This window comes from Camellia sinensis, chromosome 5 (assembly GCF_055761805.1).
Source record: "Camellia sinensis isolate YWXY chromosome 5, ASM5576180v1, whole genome shotgun sequence".
In the NCBI taxonomy this organism is placed as follows: Eukaryota; Viridiplantae; Streptophyta; class Magnoliopsida; order Ericales; family Theaceae; genus Camellia; species Camellia sinensis.
In genome coordinates, this window is record NC_138965.1 from 165,870,643 (window position 1) to 165,894,407 (window position 23,765).

Sequence of the window (23,765 nt, forward strand, 5' to 3'; positions counted from 1 at the left end):
AAATATTAAATAATTAATAATTAATAATTAATAATTTTATATTTAAATTGACGTAAAACCCAAATATGTAGCTATTACATTGGTATATAATTAGTTAAGTATATTTTTCATCTTAAATGCATATTTTTATTTAAAAATAAATATAACTACATAAATTACATATTTTTGTACATACTAATATATATTTCATATTATATTTTAATAATTGAGTCAAACTGTATAGGAAAAAATATTTATAAGCTCAACCTGTTTAATATTTTTTTTTTCCTATTAAAAAGGAAACCTTACTATTTAGGGGTTATTTAAGAAGTATTAGATTAGTATATTTTTTTGATTTTGTATAAAAAAATATGTGAAATGTGAGCTGAGATTGAAATGACATGATAAAAAAGTGATATGACATAAATAAAAAGTGATACAATCTAAATAAGATAACTTACTAAAATGATATGTATTATTTTACCATACACCAAACAAATCCATAATATTTAATAAAAAGCCACAAATAATATTTTAAAACCCACCTATTTAGTGGGTATTAAAAAAACCATCCCAAACATATAAAAAGAGTTGAGATGTTGGCCCAATTGGTTGTACACACTCTTAGGATTAATTTGAGAATATGATTAAAAGTTTATTTTTTATTTTTTATTTATTTTGAATCATATCACCTCTCTATTTTTAATATTTTTTAAAAAAAATCAAAAAAATTAAAAAACTAATTCTTAATTAAGAGCATCTCCAACGGTAGAGCAAATTTTTTATCAAATTTGAATAAAAAAAAGTTAATTTTCTTAATCTAATATGACTTGCTCCAATCGTGCATCAAAAGAGAATGGGTTGACCGATAAGGCTAATTTTTATTTTTTTTTATACCTATTTGAACCTTTTTGACCGGTTTGGACCTACCTATTTGAAAGGGAACCGGTTGAACGGATAACCGGCGGATTGACCGGTTGGTCTCTCCTAACGGTAACGCACAGTAAAATAATAAAATTTAGAACTTGTTCTCACTTTGATAAATTTTTTGTTTTATTCTCATTTTGATTTTAATTTGCTGAAATCATTAGAACTTAAAAAAATACATTTTTTTACCAAGTTTTAAATATAATGCAAGATTTGATGAACCGTCAGTGATGACCTAACATCTTAAAATAATCCTGAGTGCCAAATGCGGTGTTTCAAATGACAAAAACTCAGGGCAGTTTCGTAATGTTAAAGTTTCTTACCCATTCACGCAACTGCACGTGTCAAAAAGATACGTAAAGATCAGATTGCCGTAACGTGTGGCCATCACACTACTCTCTCCCCCTCTTCTCCAAAAATATCTTTTAACCTCAAATATAAATTTCCACAAATCCCAGACCCAAAAAAATGGGAAAAATCGCTACTACTTTACATGAAAAAATCTCAATCTCAGCCTCGTATCACCGTACAACATGGCCTCAATCTCGAAAATTCACGTATCGCCGCCACTTCACTGCCACCGAACCACCGGCCAACCACCCCCGGTCCGCCTCGATTTTCGCCGGAATTTAGTCTTGTTCGAAACGACTTCGTTTATAGCGCAAACCAAAGGAAGGAGTAGAACACTGCGTATGAGGTCCTTTAGGTCTGAGGAGGAGAGAGGGGAGGTAGCCGAGAAAGTTGAGGAAAGTGAGGGAAAGTGCGGGAAAGTGAGGGAAAATAATCAATTGAGGAGTAGCAAGGGGCTTTATGATGCTTTGGGTGCTTTTTTGCGTTTTCCATCGGAAGATAAGTTTCAGGATTCGTTGGAGAAATTGGAGGAGATGTTATTCTCAGTAAGTTTTATTTTACTTTCCGTTTGGTTGCTGAGAAAGTTGAGGAAATCAGACTATTAATTTAAAATTCAACTCATTTTATAGTCAACTGAAGCTCAGCTGGGTGGGAGTTTTTTTTCTCTCTTTTTTCTCGCGAAACCCTGAACAGTGAAAATATTTAACTTGTTTCCAATCCTTTCTTTTTGATGAATTTTCTAAGTCAATTAAGCTTGATTAATGTACTCGAGAGCTCTCACTCGTAGTCAAGAGTCAATTGGTCTTGAGTTTGATACGTTAACATGGTAATATTTTAATTATCAAGTGTGTGCACCAAAAAGTTTCTTTATCTACCCAAAAAAAACTAAGGGAAATTGGAAATCAGTGAAAAGATCTCAAAAAAAAAAAAAAAATTTGCAAAATCATGAAAAGTTTATCAGTCTTTCCACTGATTTGCAATTTCTCCAAAAAAAAAAAAAAAACTATTAGAAAAGTCAAAAAGTTAGGAATGTGACAAAAAACTAAAATTTTTAAAATTAATTTTTTTGTAGGCTTATTTTTAGCTAATAAGTTTGATTTAACTTAATTCTTAGACAAAATGACAATTTTTTATTTATATTATCAACACTTAGCACGTAACCCCATCATGGAGAAACTTCACCAAATAAGCTAACTTGCACATTCAAAGCATAATTGTTCTTAAAAAGCTGCTTGTGTTAATTGAATTTGTACAGTAGCAGCACACTCACTTCATATGCAACTCTAATGATTGTTGCTTTTGATGTGTAAGTGATTTCTAATTTAATTTTTCTTTTCCTCTCTAATAAATGATAGATTGCCATGCAAATTGGAAGATACATTGTGACAATAATGAGTACCGGAGTAATACTCTTAGTTGGATTTCAGTTGTCAGGTCAGTGAACATGCTATTGTGTATTTGTGCCTCTCATAGTTGCTTCCATGTGTAGAAATTCATTTCAAATCAATGCATTTATTCATTTCAACTCGTCACAAAATGCATTGATGCCTAATATTTGTGCCAGCCATGTAAATACTTCATATCCAATAAAGGCTATCCATAACCTCATTCTCCATTAATTCCTAGGCAATCAGATACTTACAATTGCCTCACATTCTTTTTGGCCTTCCTCCTATCCATTGGACAAGTAACTTGAAACAAATCTCTTTTATGGAGCATAGTTGCTTTTATAAACAATAGTGGGCGTAAAGTTAATTTTTTTCTGTAATTATCGTGAAGGTGGAGACAGTCAGATGCATGATTTGATATGGTATAGCTGGCTTGGAGGTGTCATTATTGGAACAATGATAGGAGCCAACATGGTTTTAGAGGAAGTCAGCCGAGCCGGTCCACGTAATGTTGTCATAACTGGAAGGTATCCCACTCTCCAATCCAACGGTTTACTTCACTGAAAAATTCTAGCTTTCTGTATATTTTCGTTTGGGTTACATCTTTGAGCAACCCCGTCAACTATGCTCAAACTTATACACTCTTGCCCCTGGTGTCCTGTAATTCATTTTCCGTTGGGGCTGGTTCCTTTAAAGCACTAATCTTTAAAAATTCTCTCTCTTGGATGTAACTGGTACCTGCTTAGATTGCTGACTAAAAAATTGGTGATATGGACAAAGTTTTGTTTCTGTATTATTGATTTCTTATGTTAACTGGATTATGTAGTACAAGGGGATTGGGGAAAGCTCTTGCTCGTGAATTTCTTCTTTCTGGAGATCGAGTTGTTGTTGCTTCTCGCAGGTGGTGCCCAGAATTATGGAATTTTTTATTCGTGTATCGTTATTTAGTTTTGTGTCTGTGGTCATCATCTCGTCTGTCTGCCTTCCACAATACCTTATCAGTACTTAATCTTGTGAAGGCAGTCCTGAGTCTGTGGATATGACTATCAGAGAGCTTGAAGAGAACCTGAAAGAAGGTATGGTCACTGCAAGTGCCTCATCTGGGACAAATCTGGCACGTGCAAAAGTAGTAGGCATTTCATGTGATGTTTGCAAACCAGATGATGTACGGAAATTGGCGAACTTTGCTGTCAGTGAACTTGGTTCTATTGACATTTGGGTGAGTGATCTTGAATTTCTGATTGATTTTTATCATTTAGAGCTGGATGCTCATTTGAAGACTTAGATATGATGTCAGGAAAAGGAAGTTCCAAAGAGAAAAATAAAACTGAATGAACAGGGCACTACAATAATCTTCACTTTGCTTTTTAAGTATGCAAGGGTTGAACCTTGACTGGATTAGAGGACAATAATTCTTTATCAATATTGCAACCATAGAACTGCAACTTTCAACAAGTGAATGAAGGTGGCCCATATAGCTACTATACTCTCAGTTGATGTTCTGATGATTTTTTTCTTGTACAAGAATAAGATATTAAATTGAAGGTACTTGAACAAAAGAGATTCTTGTTCCAGATAGTGTGCTAATGGTACTTGAACAAAAGAGATTCTTGTTCCAGATAGTGTGCTAATCAAATCATCTATCTGTTTTATAATGGTTATTTTTCAATGTTCAACCCTTTTACAGATAAACAATGCTGGGACAAACAAAGGCTTTAGACCCTTGTTGCAGTTCAGTGATGAAGATATTCAACAGGTATGCTCCTGATCAGATGATTATTAGAGATTTTTTGTTCTAGATAATGTCCGAGGAAAACATAAAATTTTCTCAAAAGCTCATCGTCACAAGTTGATTCTCTTAAGTTGTGCAATTAGCAACCAATTCCATTGCAGGAGCAGTGGGTTATAATGTCTTGAGTTATTAAATTATGACATCATTTTAAGACATTTTATTTGTTTGTTTGTACTTTGTTCTTTTCAAGCACTGCTTCTTACCAGAAGCTTCAAACTATGAACTGAGCGACACATGGGAGGTGCACCCTCTCTCTCATGAACAAACACAGAGCAGATAGGCACACTGTCATAGCACAGAAAATTAGCCTAGCAGAGGCTAATTTTTTTTCATTTTTCACTTTTCACTTTTCACTTCTCCTTTCATTTACCTATACAAATTCCCTCTCAAATCCTTAATCCAAACACAGCCTCAGGTCTAGATTTGCTTGTCTTTATCAATTGTATGCATTTACTATATTTTAAACTAGTAACTCTTCTCTCTTGTATAAATGGACAGATTGTCTCTACAAACTTGGTTGGATCTATACTTTGCACTCGTGAAGCCATGCATGTTATGAAAAACCAGAACAAGGGCGGTCACATATTCAACATGGACGGTGCTGGCTCCGGAGGATCTAGCACCCCTCTGACAGCTGTGTAAGTTCTGCAATTGTCAATTACAGTTGGAAAATTTTCTTCTCTGGTATGCAAGAACTGAGTTTTTGACAACTCATGAAGTGTGCACTTCACTAATTCCTGATCCTTTGGCCTGTAGTTATGGGTCAACAAAGTGCGGTCTAAGGCAACTTCAATCATCACTTTTTAAGGAGTGTAAAAGGTCAAAAGTGGGAGTGCATACGGCCTCTCCAGGCATGGTTCTGACGGACTTACTCTTGAGGTACATTGGGTTAATTTCTTTCCTTGAGTTGTTTTGATGAACTCATCCATTTAAAATGCAACTTTTTTACTTCACTTTGATGTCTCTGGATTTGGTCAAGTGAACAAACAAAAGTTTAACAACATATGTGAGCTCCCCAAAACAAATGTTTTCCTGCATAAGAACTGAAATAACATGAAGAACTGTTTCTGGCAGTGGGTCGACTATAAAAAACAAACAAATGTTTAACATCATATGTGAGCTCCCTGAAACAGTAGCTAGAACTTTAGTTCCACGGATGCGGGTTGTAAAGGGAAGTGGGAAGGCCATCAATTACTTGACCCCTCCGAGGATATTACTGGCTTTGGTCACTGCATGGGTGCGACGAGGTCGTTGGTTTGATGACAAGGTAAATCCTCTTAATTTTTATGAATGTGTTCTATGCTGCATGCTGTAAAGACAACAATAAGTTATGATATTGTTCAGCTGAAGAATATGTTTTCAGGAATTACTTTCCTGTTCAACATGAACTCATGTTGGACTGTTAGTATAATGGACTAATGACAAACCAGTAAATGAATTCACTTTTATTTCTTTCTGCTTTAAATGAACCGATTACTTTAGTTTTTTTTTTTGATTATTTAAATTTCCCATTTCTCCTACACTACTCTTATAATTTGATGTTAGTCACCATCTTCTCTCTCTCTCTCTCCCCCCTATCTTTAAATTCCTTTTTTATTTATTTATAAATTTTCTCTCTGAGTTAATGATGTGCATTCAGGCAAAATCTAAATTCTATTTACCTTTCAGGGAAGAGCATTATATGCAGCAGAGGCGGACAGAATCCGTAATTGGGCTGAAAGCCGCACTCGTTTCTCTTTCACGGATGCCATGGAGATGTACGCAGAAAACACTTGGGTTTCTGTGTTCTCACTTTCTGTCGTTTGTGCCTTCATAATTCTTTCTAGCACGGGGAGCACATTTCCTGGCACCTGAAGACAACACTCGCAACTAGGTCTTATCAGAAACATATCGATTTCTCTCCTCTTATATTCATGAAGGAAGCTGACTGTGTAGCTAAAGTTACTAATGCAACAAAGAAGCTACGACTCAATATGACCGGTGTATGGTTTTTTTCCCTGCATCTATCTTCGAACGCCTCCTTCAACCATTGTTGCCTTGTATAGGAGTCTTGAACAGGCTCTTCTATGGGGTTCTGTAAAGAATAGCAAGCACAATTGTTATCATTTGTAGCATATTCTATTTTGAGATGACTTTGAGTTGTAACATTAAATGTCTGTGTAATCAGTAATGTGATATCATTTTTTTAAAAACTTGTCTCATTCCTGTCTGTGTTTGAACATGTAAAGTGAATTTTAAATTCATCCTTAGCAAAGATTTACATGATGTCGCCCAATGCAGTATGCTGTGCAGGGTTTGGGAATGGTCAGATATATGGAGTCTTTACACTGCACATATGCGGAGCGGAAAGTTTCGCTGCGCTTGGTTCAGTTTTGTAATCAGTTTTACGTTTTGAATTTTAAAAATTAAAAATTTGTTTGGTTATAAGTTTTGAAAATAGTTTTTAGAAAATTAAATTCAAAACTTGTTTAGTTACGAGTTTTCAAAATTTTATGAATTTTTTTGTTTTGTAGTAAATTTTTTTTGTAATATTATAGTTAAATTTATTTACTTCTTTCATATACCTAGTTTAAATTTATTTTTTAGATACATCTAGTTTAATTCATAGGGTAGAGTTTCATATCATATTTTTATCTTTTATGAATGTTTTAAAAAATTTAACACTTATTTTTTGGTTTTATATTCACTCAATACGTTTCATATTTAAATGTAATTTTTTTATAAAATTATTGAATAATGAAAAATACACACACAAAAAAAAAAAAAAAAACCCAGTTTAAAAATAAACTTTAATATTTTATGTATTTATTAAATTTAGTTTTGCACTCTTTGCATTCTTTACATTTTGCTTACTGTTTATTAAATAGCCACTTATTTGTTTACCCGAAACCAATGTATTTATTAAACTTATACGTATACCAAGGCTCACCCTATAAATCCACTAAGGGCTTGTTTGGAGCGTTAACTATTTTAATAGATTTTTAATATTTTTAATTATTTTAACTTGATTAAAAGAATTTTGTTTTGGATAATAGTTCGATTTTTTTTTAGTTGATTTCTCAGTTATGAGAAAAAAAAAAAAAAGAGAGTAAAATAATTACGATTTGGATATAATATTTATTTTAGGGTTTTTTTTTTTTAAGGTTCTTGATATTAAAATTTTATAGCATAAAGGATATTCAATATTTTTATAATGTCTAAGGTCCCTCAACAATATTTTCATAATGTCTAAGGTCACTCAACCTTGATCCAGAGAAATTCCAGTCCAGAGAAAATTGATCCAGAGAAATTTTAAATTTTTCTGGAAAATCTTCTCAGAATTTCTCTAGTCCAATTATTCTCAGAATTTCTCTGGCCCAATTCTTCCTATAATTTCTCAGCATTTCTCTAATGCATTGGCTGAGTCCAGAGAAATTTTGAATTTTCCTGGTCCAATTCTTCTTAAAATTTTTCTGGCCTAATCCTTTCTAGAATTTCTCTGATGCATTAACTGACTGTCCTGACCATATGCAATCACATGTTCTTATGGACATTAGGTAGTACTTTGTTCTCTTTACTATCTCACTAAGAAAATTTCCAGATATGTCGCTACTTTTAGCATGCAAAATGCCCATATTTGAGTTTTCTGAATTAAGTTTTTTGAAAACTGAATTTTTTATTTTTCGTATTTTTTTGTTTTTAGTAAATATTTTTAAAATTTTAAGCATTTTTTTTTAACTTTTTTAGATACACCTTACTTAGATGTATCTAAAAAGTAAAAAATTTGTGAAAAAATATTTTTAAAAAGTAATAAATACATAAAAATATAAAAAATGTACTGAATTCTCGTATTTTTTTTTGTATTTTTTGTATTTAGTGAATTTTTAAAAGGTTTTTTTCAATTTTTTTTGACTTTTTAGGTATATGTACGTTAGGTATGTTTAAAAATTAAAAAATTTGCTCAAAATATTAAAAAAATTCAGTAAAAATAAAAAAACATGGAAAATAAAAAAGGAGAATTTTCTAAAAAGTATTTTTGAAAAATGATAACCAAGCATGGTGATTATTATTAAAGATTTCAATTGTTTAAAAGATTCATAAAATAAATTCACATTTTAAAATTATATACAACAAATAATCCCTTAATTTGCAAATTTATTATGAAAAATAAATTATTGTAATTATGTGTCGTATTATGAATTATCTTGCATCATTCGAACGCCGGTAAACTATTCTATACTTTTTTGTAAATAGCATTGATCGCTACAAAATCGTCACTTTCAATACAAATATATCATCTAATTGAGTAATTATCTAATATCTCATATAATATTATACTTATTCACACCATTAATTAATATGGACTCCGTTTAAGTGTAGGCTTCACACTAATGGTGCGAATCACCTCAATGTGACACGAGTAACTGGAGGGCTATGGCTTCTCTCCCGGCTTCCATTGAGTTGGAAAAGTGTTGTTAGGTCATGTGGGTTGATTTTTGGATCCACTTTCGATAATTTGAATAGTTTATATTTTTGGATTCGTTAAATATATATATTTTTTATAAAATCAAGTCGATCGGATAAAAGTAATCACCTGTTTGGATCTATTTTGCATATATATAAAAAAAAGATGATAAGAAAATAAATGGTTCGTATAAATTGATCCGAGCACTTAGTTTTCGTTATACGATTGATTTGATTTTTCACAAGATGATATACTTGATAAATCCTAAAATATAAACGATTCATATTATCAAAACGGATTACAAAAGTGGATCGATTGGGCTGGACTAGACAGTCTAGTCCAATTACGGACTGGAGACAATCAAATCTCTTACTGGATAATTTCACGCGGTTTCAATCGTGGTTTGGAATGGACTTTTTTAGACAGACTTTTTTGTTAGTCAAAAAAAATAATGTTTGAAATGATTTTTAATTTTTTGTAATTGATTTGATGGTTATGAAAAAAAAAATAATTATAATTTAAATATAATATTATAATTTATTATTATTATTTTTATATTTATTAACTATTTTTGCTCAAAACTTAAATCCCAAATGAGTTGATTTGGACCTATGGTTATCAGGTATCTTAATTTTACTATTTTATCCTATTTCACAGCTATTCTCCTGGGATTAAAGGTGGACGCAGGTCGGTTGCGGTTACGGAACCTTCAATCCGTCATCCGTCTATCATATTGACAGATTAGAGAAAATCAATCCGTATCCGTCCGCCAATCCGGCGGATGTGGATTGAGCGGATTGGCGGTTTGGCGGATAGATGCGAATCGGTTTTGCGGTTTAAAATTTTATAAATTTTTAACATAATTCAACTTGTGTACTTTCTCCAAAAAAAAAAAAAGAAGAAAAAAAGTATTACAGTTAATGACTTAAAAAAATATTACAATCACTACATGACTCATCCACATACTACAATCATAGTATGCCTTATCTACATAAAGTATTACAATCTGTGATTCTTAAAATATAAAAACAATTCAAACCACCAAAACTATGAACAGAGTAGTAGTAGAGATTGTATGTCTTTGTATTGTTACATCTATATCTATTTTTGAAAACAAAAACCAATCAGCATATATATCATATTTTCTATTTATTATTTTTAGAGATAGATTTAAAAACAAAAAAATATAGATAAATAATACATCTATATTACAAACAGAATATTTAAACAAACTGAAAACACAAAGTCTTATAAATTACTAGGGGTGTTCACGGTTTGGCGATTCGGTTGCGGCCAAAGGAATCTCAAATTCGCCATCCGTCTACCAGATTGGCGGATTGGAGAAAATCAATTCGCAACCGTCCACTCGTCATCACGTATACGTCCAAAATACGGCAAATCGGTTTGGTTCAGTCGGTATTAACGGATCGATATATCTGCTGCTCGCCCCTACTTAAAATAACTAAAGCCAATTCCAATTTTTATAAATTACTCGTTTTACAGCTATTCTGGTATAACTAAAGTCAATTCCATTTTTATGAATCTCTCAATTCACATATTGGATGTCTCAATATAAATTCATCATTTGTCAACACAATACGCTTAATTTTTTCGAAGTAACTTACAAGTTCACATCCATAATATTAAGACTTCACATATTGTGTTTGAAACAAGAAAAAAATAAAATAAAAAAAGGTACGATTTTTAAATAATATATATCAAGATGCTGATGTTCCACATATGAATTTATATATTTGTAAATGACAAATTAGTTCGGTATTGTTGTGCATTTATGTACTCCCGGAATTTCCCAACAATTTCTTCGTATTATGTCAACTACTAAGAGTATCTCTAATAATACTTCTTTTTTTTTCTAATTCAAATTATTAAAAAATAAAATAAAAGAGTTGTTTACCTATTTTTAGGGAATTACTTTTTAACTACCTTTTATAAAAATACTCCATATTTTTTCTAATTATTTTCAATTTAACTTAATTTTGTAAATTGTTAGGTTTTATTTCTTGGCAAACCCGTTTGACAAAACTCCTTTGAGTTGTAATTTTATTCGCATTTTTATTTCAGTGAGGCTATGAGTTGTTAGATGTGAATCCAACCCGAATCAAGCATTTCAGAGAAGTTTGTGATGATAAAGCTTTCAAGATTGCCACTTCGCTGATTATGACGGGGATCGAGCTGCCCGGTCAGCTCGCGGGGGTCCAGGGGGCAGCGCCCCTTGGCGGGTCCGGGGCAGCGCCACGGCGGGGTTGAGGGGCAGCGCCCCCGAAGCAAAATGCAAAAATGCATTCAAAGTTGCCTATCCGATCATGTTATATTTTTCCAGTTTTTCCATTTTTGGCCTTCCCGCTCGAGCGGGGAAAGTGACGCTCGAGCGGGGATTGGAAGCTCTCAGCATCTCTGCAGTCGCCCGTAAAAATACTAGAAGGTGTGATTTTACGCTCGAGCGGATGCTCCTACGCTCGAGCGCATCTCAGTTTGTTCGCACGCAGTTTTTGGTCAGTCCGTTCGAGCGGGCTGTGTTGAGCTCGAGCGGAGATCGCGGGACAGATTCTATAAATTCGCGTGTTGGGTCAGATTTTAGGATAACTTCTCCAGATCTTCTTTTTGGTTTCTAGGGTTTATATCTGGGGATACTTTGGGAGTTTTCTTTGATGTTTTTATTGAGTATTCAACTCATGATCTAAAGAGAGTACATCAAAGGTTTGTTTGTTATACACAAAAGAGAGAGTTATTCTTCAGTTGTGGATTCTGAAGAATTCGAGCCTGAAGCTTTGGTGGAATCCGGAGTGGCTCATCAGAAAGACAATTCCGTGGTGAAGATGGGGTTGGAAGAGGCACATAGAGGTTGGTTCAATTAGGCGTTGTGGATTCGCTAGGTAATTGAGAGTATACCTGTGTAATTCCTTTAATTCTTCTTAGTGGATTGTTCTTGTGGCTGTTGCCCGTGGTTTTTTGATCACAGTTGGAGGTGTCCAATTGTGGTTTTTTCCACGTTAAATCGCTGTGTCTCTTTGTCTTGATTGTTTGATTGTTTGATTGGGATTGTTATATTCTACTTAAAATTGATACATAATCACAAATCAACATCTAGGGGATTTCTAGATTTTTCATAAATGTTGATGTGACAATGATACAAGCATATATGGCTAAAAATGAGCTAAGTCAAATTGAATAGTAGGTTATTTAAATTTGGTTTGATGACTTAACAAGTTTAAATTATGTTCATGCATTACTTATTTACATAATAAGTTTTTAACAAATCAAACACGAGTTGAGTTTGAGTAGTTTAATTATTTATAATGCATATAAACTTATCAAGTTGAGTAGTAGGTTTTTTAATTCAGTTTAGAAATTTAACGAGTTTAAAATTATATTTAAGTTTGATTTATTTATATAATGAATCGATCTCAAATGAATTTTTAATGAGTCGAACTCGATTAGCATCGTTCGTTTTAACAGTCAAATAGAAATGAGAGAGGAGATAGAGGAAAGAGGAGGAAAATTTGATTTTATATTTTAGAAAATGAATAGTGACTTTCCATATATAGAGATTTATTACAATTTTTTCAAAATTTAAGGAGGTCATTGGAGGTTTTTTATTTTTATATTATTATTAATGACTCCCTATTTTAGCTAGAAATGGATAAAATATCTATTGGAGATTTTTTAAGATGGTTTTACCATGCATACATACAATATCCAACTATTTATTTCAATCAAAAGTTTAGATCTATTTGGTTGGTTTTTATTTTCTTTTTATCTTTGGTTGAATTTTAAAAATATATAAACTTTGTTTCACGAATTGTTTTTGAAAATTATTTTTCAAAAAGATTCAACCTCTTAATGCATATTATAAAATTGTTTTCAAATTTCTTAAAACTATTTCACACAAAAATAAAAGGTAAACTGTGATGGTGCAATTTTTTAACATGAAGGTTTTCTGGACTTGGGGTGGTTGTGCGGAATGATCTGGGGCTCGTTATTGCTTCGTTTCGTGAGCGCATTCCACTGATGTTGGATGTGGACTGTTTGGAGGCTGCTGCGGTGTTGCATGGTGTGGTGTTTGCGCAAGAATTGAGACTTAGGGATGATTTAGAATGTTTTAAATAAGTATATTTTTTTATTTTTTTTTAAAAAAATATATATATTGAAAAGTAAAAAAAGTAAATAGAACAGCAGAGAGAAAATGTTGATAGACATTAATTGACCTGACCCAAATAAATATATATATATATACAACAAAAAAATATATACTTTTTTAATGTATGCCAAAGGCCTACTTAATTTTATTCATATGAAAGGGGATAGCCTAACTATTATTAAGAGTAATTGAGGGTGGTAATTCAGAGTCGTGCCCATATGGACATTTTGTGTCAGAAATTTGTTTGCTGTTTCACATGTTCGGCGGGAGGGGAATCGTGTGACACATTGCTTAGCTTGAATGGCAATTCGGTTTGATAGGATGAGAGTTTGGATGGAGAATGTTCCAGCTTCTATACAATCTCTTGGTCTTTCAGAGATGCCGGATGGTTTTTTTTAGGTTCCGTTTGGCATGTCAGTTTGAATTAATTTATTTTAGTCATATAAGATAAAATTAACTATTTTAATAAAATAAAATAAAATAAAATGTCACATGTAAATCATAATTTTTTTTAAAAAAAATTAAAAAATCTATTCCAAACAAAATTTTTTTAACCCCAAATTAAAATACGACCCCACTAACTAGTTCGAAAGAGATTCAAATCAAAATCAAAAAGAGTAATACTAGAGATCCCAAATATTCTACCAAAAATTTTATCATGTGGATCCCACACCCATGTGAGACATTTGGTAAAACTTTTGATAGAATTTTTAGGACCTCTAGCATTTTTGAATAAAAAATATTCAAATCAAAACTGTGTGTAGGGCAGAGAGATGAGATGAGATGAGATGAGAGAGCCATAATAATAATAGAGAGAGAGAGAGAAAGAGCCGGTATTGATGGCCATTGAATGCTTCACCACCCAGCTTACCTAAACGTCATTATAGAGAGAGAAAGAGCCGGCATTGATGGCCATTGAATGCTTCACCACCTACCTTACCTGAACTTCATTAATAAGTAGCTCATTAATCCCCCTCACCTCTATCACTGTGGTATTTGACCATAAGTGTCCATTCCATACACTTCCTCCTAATACAAGGACATACACACGAGAGAAAAAGAGAAAAAGAGTCTCCTCTGTGTGTATATAGATCTATTTCCTCTCTCTGTTTTTCTTCTTCTCATCCTACTCTCCGTCTTTTTTTTTTCTCCTCCTTCTCTTCCTCCTCCTTCTCTCCATCTTTTCTCCTTCTCTCTCGCCTCTTCTCTCTTTCTTTTGTCGATTTCAGAGAAAAAATTGATCTGTCAATTTTCAGATCTATTCCCCCTTTGTAAAAAGAAAAGAAAAAAAAAATTGAAAAAATTAAAAAAAAATATCCAAAGCGACATCGTTTTGAGTATTCGAGACAATTCGGGCCAAATGTTTTTCAAATTATTTTTTATTAAAATAATAAAAAAGTCAACTCATATCCCCTGCAAAAACTTTAGTTTGTTGACTGGTTTCTCCTGTCTTAAAAAAAAAAAAAAAAAAAAAAAAAAAAAAAAAAAAAAACCTTCTCAAAAAGCAGAGAATAAAAAAGAAAATAATTATTATCAAATTTAATTATTAATTAGTATTATTGGATAAACTACCAATAGGTCTTAATAGTTAGATTTAATTCTCATCAAGTCTTATTAAAAATAAATCCTAATATAATTATCGCTAAAAATAATTTTTTGTGACTAATTTTTACATATATCACTAAATATTGACAATTAGTGACTTTTTTTGTCACGAATTTTATAAATTGTCATTAAAACTTATAATTAGTGACATTTTTCTGTGAAATTTTTTAAAGTTGAAAATTAGTTATTTTTTTGTGACGAATTTTTTAAACTGTCACTAAAAATTATAATTAGTGATTTTTTTTGTGACAAAATTTTCAAACTGTCGTTGAAAATTAAAAATTAATAACATTTTTTAATAGTGTATGATAAAAGTATTATTAATTACCATAAAATTTATTGAATAATAAATTCGCTTTGCTAGACTTATTCGTAAGTCTCCCAATTTATATTTGTTGTTAGTGAGAATCGAACCTCATGCCACTAATCAGGAGAACAATTATATAATACAACAATGATTCATTCTACTAAAAACACCACCACTAATAGCACTAATGTATTAAAAAAGTAAAAAAAAAAAAAAATACAACTCCAAGACCAAAACATCACATCATTAATAACGAGACCCACTACCACTTAATTAGTGGGAGCACTAATTAGTGCTCCCAAACATTTTTCTATATAATAATAACAACCCGCCCCCCGCCCCATGTGATCTTAAATGTTGCCGTCGCTTGTCACCAAAATGTTTAACAAAAAAGTAAACAATTGTAGGCCCAAATATTTTAAATCCAAAATTTTATGTAAATAAATTTTATGTAAATTGTACATATCATATTATTATACAAAAATATAGATGCTTATATGTAATATGCATACATTGAAATGAGTGATATTTACGCCTCGTTTGAAAAGTTAATTATTTTCGTAAGTTATTTTAATTTTTAATTATCTAAGATTTTGAGATTGAAAAAAATATAAAAAGACAAAATAAATTATATAAGTTAATAAAATAAAATGTCACATTTAAATTATAATTATTACACTATTTCTCTTACAACAGTTAAAAAAATCAAACCAAACAAGACTAAAAAAATCTCAATATAAAAAAGTGACTACAAAAGTCAATGCCAAACGAGTTCTAAAATATTTATGTTTGAAAGGAGAATTAGATTTTTTTTATAGTTGAATGTGATATTTGTGAGAGAAAAAGTAAAATGATTATAAATTTAACATGATATTTTATCTTATTGACTATTTTAATATATTTTATTTTTTTATAAATTTTAACCAAAAAAATCAATTTTTAAAAGAGTTTGAATTTAAAACCATGTTTATTTCACTCTATAGGCGTGGTAAATTGGATTAACAATTTAGTGCCTCTACTTAAAATCATGTTCGTTTTTCGAAATTATCAGTCTCACAGGACTTACGAATCCCCTTGAAGGAGAATTGGGGATGAAAATATGATTTTACCCCCCTTGTATAAAAATAACAAAATTACTTTGTATATATATTTTGAACTTTAACGTAAATTTATAAATTTAATACCAACTAATTAATTACCACTATATTAGTATACAGACAAATACAAGTTATTTTACCTATTCAACATAATATTATCCCACTAGTAATTTCTTTACTCAATATTACTATAATAATCACATTAAACTGAGTACGAAATACAAGCATGGCATAATAAACTTACTTAAAACAAATTTGACAATATTTTATGTCTAAATTTGACGTGTTCTTCCATCACAAATCACCTATTAACTCACATTCAAATAAAAAAAATTAATCATATCACAAAAAAAAAAAAAACTTGACAGAAAATGAAAGAAGGGGATTTGGACAAAAGATTCAAACTCAACAAATCCAAATCATAGAACTAAAACTTGTGGTTACCAATTATGTATGTATTGTTATGACCCGAACTTGTCCTTAAAAGTTTGGGTCATAACTAGCCCGTAATCCGTAAATTATCGAAGGCCTCAAACGAACATACAAAATATTTATACTAATAGGGTCATAAATGAAAGCATAAAATAAAGAAAGGTTAATTGAGCTGTGCCAATCATAAACAACATTTGAGAGTTAACACATAGCACATTAATGCATATACATGCCCAACAAAAGAATATAAGCGCCAAAAGAAATTTTGTATACGTTTACAACACAAGACAATAATAACAAAAACATAATACGATCAAGGTGTAGTGTGAGTTAGGACAAAACTTTGTCTCGGAGGCATAACTCGATTGGGATACAAAAAGGCTCCTTAAGCTGATTCTAGGGGTGTGCTCTATGCTGCTGGTTATCTACATATGCATACATAAAATTGGGTGAGTGAAACTCAATGAATAATAATGTAGTAAAGCAAAATAAGTAGATAATCATAAGATTTCCACAATATTCATAATTATATAAACCAAGTAGGCCCAATCATATAACAAGCAACCTTGGACCCAATCATTTAACAGGTGGCCTTGGGTCCAATCATTTAACACATGTTATGTAATATCAATAAAGTTTCGTCATTTCCAATAAATTCATAATGTTAGCACCAATCACCCCTCAAGGTTCGAAGTACACAATAAAGAGTATAAGTGTACAATATTACTACTCACAGTGTGTTTGATTTCGCGGTGTTTCCTCGGCCACACGACCTACACAAACATTCATACATACACATTCGTTAAATAATTTGCTTCAATTGTACTATTTTCTTTCATAAATCATAACATTCTTAGTGAGTTTCTAAGCATCATTTCACTCCCAAAAAGGTCTAAATATGGTTGGGAGTGCATTTCGGAAGCCGGGGGTAGCAAGACAAAACAACATAAATTCTTCCCTATTGGGCCGCACATGCGGCCAATCCAGCTGCTTGAGCGGTCTGGCTCCGCACGTGCGAAAATGGCCACTGCTCGAGCTCACAGAAAGGAGTGGTTTTAGGTTTAAATCTTGGGCGCTCGTGCAGAGCGCGAGGCCGCACGAGCGATCTGGGCTCACTCAGGCAATTCGAAAATGGCTCCATGATGCAAACGTTTTCCTCTTATTCCCAAGCCCAAATCCATGCAAAAACAACTCCAAAACGTGATATCTAAGCATGACACAAGTGTAATTTCACATTAAACATATCAATCCTGCATCAACAACAATTCCATAGTCTCATATTTTCACAATTTCTTGGTTTACATACACAAGTTCAAAATACATATATATTTGTGAATGATTTTCTCACAAATCTTATTTATGTGAACCATCTAGGGTTTTTTCATGGATCAATCAAAAAAATAAACTCAAAACAAATAATGGTGTAGATATTAAGATCCAATTTCATGCCTTTAACCCTAGTCACTACACAATTCAAACCCTACCTTAAATTCCTAATTTCTTTATGATTTCTTGATAAAGATGAGTTAGAATCAAAGTTTCTGAGTAATTTTTCAAAATTTTTCAAAACGAATTGTAATTTTTCAAAATTTCACTGTGAGCTCTATAAATCATGCTAATCACAGATATGAAGCCGTTTTTGTTTATCGCGCCTCTAAGGCCTTCAATTTTAGTTCAAAGTTTCAATTGCAACAGATATTCTTTCTTTCAACAGATATTTTTTCAAATTCACATATTTCTCATATTTAAACTTGCAAATTCGTATTAAACACATAATCACATACATAATTAAGTATAGTACAGATTGAGTTATCACATGTATAAATAAAAGTGTAGTTGCTAAATATATTTTCATTTAAAAACCCAATTTAAAATTTAATTAAACATTCAGTTTGTGGCCATTGAATTTATAATTTGTAATTGGATTTTTTTTAAAAAAAAAAAAATTTCGTGTGTATGGGAATGGAAGAGGATCAAATCCCCTACAGCATGTGCATTTTAGACAACAGTAGGTAAGGTAGGACATGCCATGCCAATGATGCCATGACGAAATAAATAAACAATGGCTTTAATTTGGGGGGCTCCAAAAGGCATTCTGAGAGTGTTAATAGTCGTCATCAGTCAGCCTAGTTGTCTTGAAAACTCATCTTATGAAAGTGATTTAGGGGTGTTTAATTGGACAGACTGGATAAAGGGAGATTAGAATTTATCGAATTTGAGTCTTGGGACTGTGAATCTCCCGGACTATTTAGTTGGATTGGGTATGTATCCTGTGTTTATTTTTTTATGGGATTAGATATCTGGAAAGGACTATTTTTAGTGAATTCAACGTTTGGTTGGACGGATTGGATAGGATAAATGAACAAAAGACTATTTTACTATTTTTCAATTGTTTACTAAGTAATAGCAATATTAAACATATCTTTAATATTTTAATTATTTTTAGCTAGATTAAATAAAAATTTATTTTATTTTATTTTTTACACAATTAAATAAATTTATTTTTTTAAATAAATAAATAAATAAATAAAATATCAATAAAAATTTATATTATTTTTTTAATTAAAATTTTAAATAAATTTGTTTTTAAAAATAATAAGAATTAAACAATGAAATTAAATAAAACATCTATTAACATTTAAATAATGAAATTAAATAAAATATAAACAAAATTTTAAAATAAAACATCAATAAAATATCTATAAAAAATTATTTAAAAATAAATAAATAAAACATCAATAAAAAGTTAAATAAAATTATTATTTTTTAAATTGAGACATTTAAATTTTATTGAATTTTATTAAATATAATACATAATTAAATAGTAGACGGTCAAAATGGTCATTTCACCACCTAATCCCAACAGTAAATAATCCCCCCAAAATTATCCCAGCCCCCCAGGATAATATAATCCCCCCATATGGGGGATAAGGAGTCCGGCCGGACTCCATGTCCGGCAGACTAAAAAAAAAACAAACATCGGATTGGATTTACTGTGCGGATTACAATCCGCACAGTAAATAATCCCCCCCTTAAGGGTGTGTTTGATTGGACGAACTGGATAAAGGGGGATTAGAATTCATCAGACTTGAGTCTTGGGACTGTGAATCCCCCGGACTATTTGGTCGGATTAGATATGTATCCTGTGTTTGTTTTTTCATGGGATTAAATGTCCGGAAAAGACTATTTTTAGTGAATCTAACGTTTGGTTGGACGGACTGGATAGGATAAATGAATAAAAGACTTTTTTACCATTTTCAATTGTTTACTAAGTAATAGCAATATTAAACATATCTTTAATATTTTAATTATTTTTAATTAAATAAATTTGTTTTTTTTAAATTAAATAAATAAATAAATAAAATATCAATAAAATTTGTTTTAAATTATTACTGTATAACAAATCATTATTTTTTTTACATGCAAAACTTTACTGTGCTTGTTTATTTACACAATTAAATAAATAAATAACCACTAAATTTGATTTAATAAAATACTGTATAACCTATATAAAAAATTTATATTATTTTTTTAATTAAAATTTAAATAATGAAATTAAATAAATTATAAACAAAATTTTAAAATAAAACATCAATAAAAAATTATTTTAAAAAATTAAATAAATAAAACATCAATAAAAAGTTAAATAAAATTATTTTATTTTTAAATTGAGACATTTAAATTTTATTGAATTTTATTAAATATAATACATAATTAAATAATAGAGGGTCAAAATGGTCATTTTTGCATTTAATCCCAACAGTAGATAGTCTCCCACATTCTGTCTCACCCCCCCAGGACACAATAGTCCCCCATATAGGGGACATGGTGTCCGGCCGGACTCCATGTCCGACGGACTAAAAAAAAATCAAACGACGAATAAAGAACACTATTTGGATTGTATCCCCCCCCCCCCAACAATCAAACCTTTGTGTATTAGCGACCCCCCCCCCCCCCCCCCAACAATCAAACCTCTGTGTATTAGCGACCCACAACACTTTGATCTCCATAGTCGGATATAATTCTATCAATTGATCTTGGTTTGATGCTCTTACTTCCACACAAAAAAAAAAAAAAAAAAAACTTAGTTTGCATACTGTTGTTGGAACACTTATTGGAAAACATCTCACTTGTATGAAACATTAAAAGGTTTTTATTAATGAATATGATGAATGATTTTCAAATTTTATTGTTCTTGTTTTGAAAATAAGAACAATAAAAATAAAAATTGAAAACAATACCAAACAGATATGAATTGAACAAATTATTCGTTGGTTTGAGAGCATGCTTTCACACTTATCACTAATTAGCACACCCCTTACATGTTGAGCAAAACACCAATATTAAAGTATTAAGTCACATTGTATAAATAAATCACATTCAAATTAAAAAACAATCACACATCATATTGGTTCAATTTAAAATAACTCAAAAACTAAGAGTTGGTTTGAAAAGTGGCTCTTTTCAGTAGTTGTTTGGCTAAAATGAGGCGAAAAAAGTTAAAATATTTGAGAATGACTTTTTAACTTTTTATGAAAAAATATTTTAAAAAATACAGAGAATGAGAAGTAATCTTTGATATTTTTATACGATTTTTAATTTTTTTTAATAATCTATTAACTTTTTAATTAATTTAGTCCATTACTAAATGATTCTTAAATGTCAAATAAATATCGAATATAATAATAATATCACGCAATGTTATCACTAATTCATAATAATAATAATTTTGATTTGCACCCCACCGTTACGTGTTTAATATTTTTTCTTGAATGTCAACTAGCTCTCATCAAACGGACATAGGCTCCGTTTGGCAAGAGCTAAACGGGGCTTTTTTAGCTATTTTAGTCACAAAAGACAAAATATGTTATTTTAGTCACAAAAAACAAAATATCACATCCAACCCATAATCATTACATTCTTCTCTCACAAAAAAAATCAAAAAAGTCAAAAAGCCAAAAAGCTCTTCCCAAACCAAACTTTTTAAGCCAGGCTAAAATAGCCAAAAAAATCAAAAAACCAAAACTTCCCAAACGGAGGCATAATAGAATGCCAATCCCCGGCTGCGTTCTACTGCCAATTCTTCCTCACCAAACTGGTCCCACCCTTGCAATTTTTTAATTATTATTATTATTATTTTTTTGATTATTAATTCTATACTTAATCATTTATATACATTACATAAAAAAAATAATAACGGGCGCGAATTAATATATCAATTAATGTACTAACAGATGATATAATATAATTTCAAAAGTTTTAAATCTTTGTAATTTATATAATAGGTGAAATCATAATTTTAAAATAATAATGTCATAATATATATTGGTACACTAATTACTATATCAATTAGTATATGTAACACTTAAAAGTATTACAAAAAATCTATAAAGACAATTTGGACGTAATACTTTTAAATTTATGAGTTATAATAGTGGGGTAACAAAAGACCATATATAGTGAAATATCACACAAAAACTATGGCCTGTTTGGTAGAATTTTTTTAAGTTGAAATTTGATAATCAAAAAATAAAAGTTAAAAATACCATTTTCCTAGCTTATAAATAATTAGTTTTTTTTTAAATTTATTTAAACTATTTCTACCTAATAAATTATAAGTAGAAATTAAACTAAAAAATCTGACACAAATTCCTAAATTAAAATAAATTCTTGAAATCTATACCAAATAGGCCTTATATATCATTCTAAGAGAAAAGGATCTCGAATCTGTGATAACTATTTTTTTTTTTAAGAACATGAGAAATATTATATTAATAAAGCAACAATACATAAATAAGATCCCAAAGGAACATCCCAACCAAACAAAAAACAAAAAACAAATTCATCAAAAAAATAGTTACGATTCATGAAAAACCACCGATCCGCTTAAAGATATGGTCTAGAAAGAAAGATTTAATTGAAAGCTCGTTGTCCCTGTCGACGTCGTCCCTGTCACTGCTGCTTAACTCCACCACCACTGCTGCCGGAGAAGGAAGTACACTTATAATAGTATGGGAGAAGACTTAGCCCTCGTTTGGTATTGGCTTTTTTAGTTAACTTTTTTTGTGTTGAGACTTTTTTAACCTCGTTTAGTTTAGCTTTTTTGACTTTTGTGAGAAAAAAAATGTAATGATTATGATTTGGATATGACATTTTATTTTATTAGTTTATATAACTAATTTTGTCTTTTTATGCTTTTTTAACCAAAAATCATTAGCCAAACAAAGCCTTAAGAAAAAAGAGAGCTATTGTGAGTATAAAAAATCAAAAAATGTGCATTACTGAAAGATTCACATTCTTATTTATAATATGAGAATTTCTCATCTGAATGTTAAATAGCTTAACTATGCTAATTCCTTACTACACACAAAATAAATAAAGAGCAAATTTTATAAATAATCCATTATTATTATTGATGATACAATTACGATACAACGGGTTCCAGAGGGAATGGGTCGGACTGGTCCACGTTTCTCCAACCGATATCTGAATGGCCAAGCCCACCTGAGAACCTGCACAGGAGTTCAACGGGGAACGGGGAGTCCCCCAGCGAACCTTCCGACGAGCAAGTTAGAGAGAGAAGTGGAATGTAGAGATATGGATCAAAGACAAAAAAACTTAACCTTCTTCTTGTCTTCAATGTCTGCTTATATCCTTTGGTAATCATTTCGTAGTCCCGTCCAACCTGTCACATTGGCCAAAAGTCTATGCTGTAGCTTACCTTGTTCAGGGTGAGAGCGTGCTGTCCCGACGGAGAGGTGTTGTCGTAATAAATGCTGTGAGGGGCTGCATTAATGGTGATGTGCAGTGGCAATAACTTTGCAGATCTTTGTCTGCTGAGGTGGCTTTCCCTTTACTTGCCACGTGTCTGAATATCATTGGTCCTTCATGTCATGTTAACTTCCAGCTGTGCTGGGCCTTATCAGTTGGGTTATGTATTGGGCCCTAAGTGGTAGGCTTGGGTTGTTCATAGTAAGTTATGGTTTTTATGGGCCTACTCACGTCAGTAGTCCCCCATTCCCAAGTGCAGCTTTAGCCCAACGAAGGGAATAATGAGGAAGATGGGGGTTGAAGGTCGAGTGAAAGGAACGACGATCAGAAGTGACCGAGTGGAGGGACTCGCCATGAAGAGGGCCGACCGCGAAGGGTAACCAAGTGGGGGGACTGACCATGAGAAGGAAAGACCTCGAAGGGTAGTCGAGTGGAGGGACCGACCATAAGGAGGACCGACCGTGAAGGGTAAAGGAGTGGAGGGACCGACCATGAGGAGGGCTGACCGCGAAG

General features: G+C 31.4%; 1 protein-coding gene across 1 annotated transcript; it reads left to right on the plus strand.

Annotated features, from left to right (window-relative positions):
* Positions 1-1,292: 1,292 nt before the first annotated feature.
* Positions 1,293-6,629, plus strand: NYC1 (NAD(P)-binding Rossmann-fold superfamily protein). Its single transcript, XM_028212901.2, has 10 exons — positions 1,293-1,802; positions 2,613-2,691; positions 3,037-3,172; positions 3,472-3,546; positions 3,669-3,864; positions 4,333-4,401; positions 4,936-5,075; positions 5,194-5,316; positions 5,512-5,704; positions 6,106-6,629. Exons 1-10 carry the CDS (start codon positions 1,440-1,442, stop codon positions 6,289-6,291), a joined length of 1,560 nt encoding a protein of 519 aa, XP_028068702.2. The 5' UTR covers positions 1,293-1,439; the 3' UTR covers positions 6,292-6,629.
* The last annotated feature ends 17,136 nt before the right edge of the window (positions 6,630-23,765 follow it).

What these genes read in the sequence shown, in the direction of transcription:
- NYC1 (XM_028212901.2), top strand. Translation starts at nt 1,440, where the DNA reads ATGGCCTCAATCTCGAAAATTCACGTATCGCCGCCACTTCACTGCCAC. An exon ending in GTTGTTGTTGCTTCTCGCAG is followed by an intron (nt 3,547 to 3,668) that starts GTGGTGCCCAGA and finishes TTGTGAAGGCAG; the next exon opens with TCCTGAGTCTGTGGATATGA. An exon ending in CTGACGGACTTACTCTTGAG is followed by an intron (nt 5,317 to 5,511) that starts GTACATTGGGTT and finishes TGTTTCTGGCAG; the next exon opens with TGGGTCGACTATAAAAAACA.